A 6000-nucleotide genomic window follows, 5' to 3' on the forward strand; every position below is an offset into this window, starting at 1 on the left:
GGTCTCCAGCATTGCAGATGGATTCTTGAGCCACAAGGGAAGCCCAAGAATACTGAAGCGGGTAGCCTGTCCCTTCTCCACCGGATCTTCCCCTACCGAGGAATCTCCTGCATTGCAGATGGATTCTTGACCAACTGAGCTATTAGGGAAGCCCAATGCTGGGAAAGATTGAAGGCAAAAGGAGAAGGGAGAGGCAGAGGATGAGATGATGAGATAGAACTCATCGACCCAATAGCCAAGACGTGAATTTGCACAAACTCCAGGAGAGAGTGAAGGACAGGGGTGGGGATCAGTGTTGCTATCCATGGGATCGCTAAAGAGCCAGATAGGACTGAACAATAACAAATAAATTTATGCACTGTTTAAGAAGCTTTTAAAAGTGAGTCCAAAAGGGTATACAGGATTACAGGTTAGACCTCTGCAGGACACAATGGCCAACAAGGCATTAGTGTGTAAAGTGCAACCTCAATCAGAATATTTCCTTTCCTCCACACTAACTGTGGGTTGAGCGTTCAGTAGATTCTGATTTCTAAGAAGGGTGGCCCTTGGGGTTTTGTAGAATATGGAGTCACATCAGAAATGATGTCAGGTTCAAGATCTTGAGCAAGTCAAGGGGTCTCAATTTTCCTACACACTAGTAAAATGGAGACCATCAGTGCCTACCAAAAAATCCGAGAGGTTTTACAAATGCGACAACTGATACACAGTAGGCTCCAAATACACTCTCTTTTGGTTGCGTGTTGCTCAACATCGTTTGAAAGGCATTCCGAGGGAAACGGGGGGCGGGGCCTAAAAGAACACATGGAATTTTAGGAATTTCACTCTTTGGGGTTCCAGTTCTTCCAGGCGGGCTCTTTCTGTTAACAATCCCAGGACCGACAGGTCGCATACTCTGGGGAGCAACAAGTCCCCAACATAAGTTAGGGAACAGTCGAAGTTTAAGGCATTTGGGCGCAGGATGACAATAAATGCCAAGGGCCAAGCATAAAGCCACGCCCAGTGCTTACGTCTAAACTTACCACCACCTTGCAAAATAGCAGTCGCCCGCGCTTACACGTAGTCTTCCCAGGTGGCGCTAGTCAATACGCCTGCCAATTCAGGAGACAGGAGAGACGCGTTCGATCCCTGGGTAGGGAAGATACCCCTGGAGGAGAGCATGGCAATCTACTCCAGTATTCTTACTGGAGAATACCATGGACAGAGAAACCTGGTGGGCTACAGTCCATAGTGTCGCAAAGAGTCGGAAACTACTGAAGCGACTTAGCACGCACGCACTCACTTGCACAGGAGAATCAAGGGGACCAGAGGAGAAGACCCGCCCAAGGTCAAGCGGGAGGCGGGACACACCCCGCCACTCCTCCGCGGCGCAGGGTCGGCGCGCTGGGCCCGGAGGCTGGGACGCCCCGGGCGGAAAGCTCTCCGACAAGCTCTTCCCAGCATCTGAAGACAGAAGCCTAACAGGGGCTCAGCCTCTTCAGACGTTACCCTCCGCGTAGGTGAAACGACCCAAAAATGTCTCCGCACGGTCCCCGACGACTTGCCAGGGCTGACGTCCAGCCGAGGTTCGCGTTCCTTTTCCTGCCCGCGTCCCTTGCCCTCCTCGGAGCTCACCTGCACCACGAGGCAGCCTAGTATATCCTTCCGAGCGTCCGGAGAGACGATGGTCCGGGGCGAAAGGCCCGGGTGCAAGAAGTGAACCATGGCGACGGTGAGGCGTCGAGGAGAGAGCGGCCGTCGAGCCGGGCCTGGATCCCGCGAGAGGTGGATTCGACCCGCGCCTGGAAGCAGCTGAGCAACACCCGCTCGGCGAGCTGGCACTAAGCGTTCCAGCCGCGAGGTTTGAAATGCCGGGCGCGGCGACGCGCACTCGTCCCCCGTAGACCCCGCCCCCAGGCCGGGCCTCACCACCCCCCCCGGGGCCACCCACCACTCCCTCCGGAGAGGACCCGACCGTTCTCCTTCCGCCTCCACGCCGTAGAGACCGGCCACTCACTCAACTCCTACCCACACGTCTATGACCAAGTCTCCCACAAAACCTACGCCATAGGTTCCCTTTGCCCGTCAAAGGCACGCCCACGGACCAGCTTTGTGGAGTTGGGAAACAGAATGGCCCCTCTGTGTCCCCAGGGGCATTGATTTCAGGGTCCACCATACCCAAATCCGGTGAAACTGAAGTACCTTATACAAAGGAGTCCTATTTGGGTATAACTTACATACTTCATACCCAAATCCTGTGAAACTGAAGTACCTTATAAAAAGGAGTCCTATTTGGGTATAACTTACATATTTCCTCCTCCGTACTTTAAATGACTTGTAGCTTGCTCATACTAGTATAACTAATACAATGTAAAGTCTGTATATTTACATATAATTTGCTGGTACTAGCAAATTCAGATTTTGCTTTTTGAAACCTCATGAAAATTTTTTTTCTGAACTTGTTCCATAGACGTTGAATCCGGGGATAGAGAACCCATGGATATTGAGGGCTGACTGCGTTTAAAAATATATTTTTTAAAGACTTTTCTCTTAGAACTGGCAATAGCACTTCTCTTGTTTCTCATGACCTAAAAAGTATCAAGAAGACCCTTATAATCTGCTCCAAGAAACCCTGAAAGCAATAAATTAGTAGACTAGTAAAATTAACAGAAGGAATGTCTTGAAAAAGGATAATGTTAAGAGTAGGGAGCCTTGAATTTGAATACTGCATTGGAATGCTTGCTCTTGGACAAGGTTCTTAATTTCTCTAAAGCTCAAGCTCCTCATCAGTAAAATGGGGTGAGAATGCCTTATAAATAAGATAGTGTGTTTAGTGAGCTCCCTGGTGGTCTAATAGTTATGATTCCACGCCCTCACAACCTTGTCCCAGGTTCAGTCCCTGGAAGGGGAAGTGGGATCCTGCAAACTATGGATTAAAAAAGAAAAAAAAGTGTATGTAAAACACATGAAAATGCTTGACAGAGAACAAGATTATTGTTCAGTCGCTCAGGCGTGTCCGACTCTTTGTGACCCCAGGGATTGTAGCCTGCCAGGCTCCTCAGTCCCTGGAATTCTCCAGGCAAGAATACTGGAGTGGGTTGCCATTCTCTTCTCCAGGGGGTCTTCCTGACCCAGGGTCTCCTGCATTGGCAGGCAGATTCTTTACCACTGTGCCACCTGGGAAGCCTCACATTGAAGTATAGTTGATTTACAATGTTGTGTTAGTTTCAGGTGTACTTTTTAATTTTATAGTAGAGTATTTTTTAAGACTTTTATAAGTTTCATCCTTAATCTTGAACACCTCTTCCCCTAATCATACTGTCAGTTTCCTCTTCCACTTAAAAAAAAAAATCAAAAAGAACAGTCTCGGGACTTCTGTAGTGATCCAGTGGTTAAAACTCCACATTCGAAATGCAGGGGGCCAAGGTTTGATCCCTGGTCAGGGAACTGGATCCCACATGCAGCAACTAAGACCTGGAGCAGCCAAATAAATAAATATTTTAAAAAAAAATTCTAAGCTCCAACCATCATATCTACCCATCTACTACTGTAAGCTTTCTATCCTGCTCCCAAAACTCTTTATACTCTGTTGTTGTGCAGTTGCTCAGTCATGTTTGACACTGCAACACCATGGGCTGCAGTATACCAGGCTCCCCTGTCCTTCACCATCTCCCAGAGTTTGCTCAAACCCATTTCCATTGAGTTGGTGATGCCATCCAACCAGCTCATCCTCTGTCATCCCCTTCTCCTCCTGCCTTCAGTTTTTCCCAGCCTCAGGGTCTTTTCCAAGGAGTTGGCTCCTCACATCAGGTGGCCAAAGTATTGCAGCTCCAGCATCAGTCCTTCCAATGAATACTCAGGACTGATTTCCTTCAGGATTGACTGGTTTAGTCTCCTTGCAGTCCAGGGGCCTCTCACGAGTCTTCTCCAACACGACAGTTCAAAAGCATCAAATCTTTGGTGCTCGGCTTTCTTTATCATCCAACTCTCACATCCATACATGTCTACTGAAAAAACCATAACTTTGAATAGATTGACCTTTGCTGGCAAAGTAATGTCTTTTCTTTTTACTATGCTGTCTAGGTTGGTCATAGTTTTTCTTCCAAGGAGCCAGCATCATTTAATTTCATGGCTGCAGTCACAGTTCACAGTGACTTTGGAGCCCAAGAAAATAAAGTCTGTCACTGTTTCCATTGTTTCTCCATCTATTTGCCATGAAGTGATGGAACCAGTTATGCCATGATCTTAGATTTTTGAATGTTGAGTTTTAAGCCAGCTTTTTCACTTTCTTCTTTCACCTTTATCAAGAGGCTCTTTAATTCCTCTTTGCTTTCTGCCATAAGGGTGGTGTCATCTGCATATCTGAGGTTATTGATATTTCTCCTGGCAGTCTTGATTCCAGTTTGTGCTTCATCCAGCCTGGCATTTTGCATGATGTACTCTGCATATAAGTTAAATAAGCAGGGTGACAATATATAACCTTGACATACACCTCTCCCAATTTGGAACAAGTCCATTGTTCCATGTCTGGTTCTAACTGTTGCTTCTTGGCCTGCATACAAGTTTCTCAGGAGACAGGTAAGGTGGTCTGGTATTCTGATCTCTTTAAGAATTTTCCACAGTTTGTTGTGATCCACATAGTCAAAGGCTTTAACATAGTCAATGAAGCAGAAGCAGATGTTTTTCTGGAATTCTCTTGCTTTTTCTATGATCCAATGGATATTGGCAATTTGGCTAGTTCTGGGCTTCTGCAATAAGTCTCATCTCTTGCTTATTCAAAGACATCATCCAGCAACATCCTTTCTTTCTCCTGAATTATTTTTTCCCTTTCTTGGATCATTGCCACCAGCTGATACTTTTCCCATAATTTAAAAAAAAAAAAAACCCACTTATTTTGACCTAATTTCTAGTACTTAATACCTATTCAGGTCTTGCCCTCATATCTCTTCACCGTTTTGTGCAAAACTTATCAAAAATGTGGTCTGTACATGCTGTCTCCAATTTCTTTCTTAGCATTTTCTTTCTCCCCTGCCACTCCACTAACCATTCTTCTCAACGTCCAGGTTGAATTCAGTTGTCATTCTTCTCTCATCTTATTCATTCAGCAGCATTTGACCCAGGTGAACATTTCTTCTTCCCTAAAATACTTTCTCCATTTGGCTTCCAGGATGCATCTTCTCTTCCTCCTCCTCTCCCATGCCTTCCTCTTTCTTCTCTTCTCCTCCTACCTCATTTTTGCTTCTTCTTATCCTCTTGATTTCTCATTACCCATAGTTCTAAATCCTTGTGTACCCCCAAGACTCTGTACTTGTATACATCTTCCCTATCAAATCTCTCTTCCTTGTGGTAATTTTGTCTAGTTTCATAACTTTAAAAGAAATTTATATGCTGATAATATCCATGTTTGATGTCTAGACTGTACCTTGCTTTTGAACTTGAGTGACACATTCAGCGGTCTATTCAACACATACACCTGGTTATCAAAATAGCCTAATGTGTCCAAAAGTAAGCTCCTGCTGTCCTTACCCTAATCTGCTTTTCCTGCCAGTCTTTCCTATTTTAGTATATGGCAACTCCTTCCTTTCTGTTGCTCGTGACAAAACCTTTTAACTCCTCTCTTATTCTTATATCCAATATCCTATCTGTTAGGAAATCCTATCGACTCTGTCTTCAAAAGATATACAAGGACTATGTCTTATCTCTTTCACCTGCTACCCTGGTCCAAGCCCCTGTCAGAACCAACTTGGATTCTTACCATATCCTCCTGTCTGGTTCCCCAGCTTTCAGGCTTGTTCCATTAAAATCTCTTCTCAACATAGCAACTAGAGTGATCACTTTAAACATCATGTCATCCTCTACCCCAAATCCTCTAATAGCTTCCCATCTCAGGCAGAATATAAAGATTGACAAGGATGGTGTTCTCCAAGGTTCTACATAATCTGTTCTTTCCATGCCCTTCTCTTGCTTCATCTTCTGCCACTCTTTCCTTTATTATTCTACTCCAGCACCATTGGACTGCTTGTT

General features: G+C 45.4%; 1 protein-coding gene across 1 annotated transcript in view; it reads right to left on the reverse strand.

Moving 5' to 3' along the window:
* Window positions 1-1701, reverse strand: part of ZYG11A (zyg-11 family member A, cell cycle regulator) — a 65194-nt gene extending 63493 nt beyond the window's left edge. The window contains exon 1 of the mRNA XM_052637546.1: window positions 1612-1701. Within this exon, the coding sequence (XP_052493506.1) occupies window positions 1612-1701 (90 nt within the window). The remainder of the gene's footprint in view (window positions 1-1611) is intronic.
* Window positions 1702-6000: the final 4299 nt, after the last annotated feature.

This window comes from Budorcas taxicolor, chromosome 3, assembly GCF_023091745.1.
Source record: "Budorcas taxicolor isolate Tak-1 chromosome 3, Takin1.1, whole genome shotgun sequence".
Taxonomy (NCBI): domain Eukaryota; kingdom Metazoa; phylum Chordata; class Mammalia; order Artiodactyla; family Bovidae; genus Budorcas; species Budorcas taxicolor.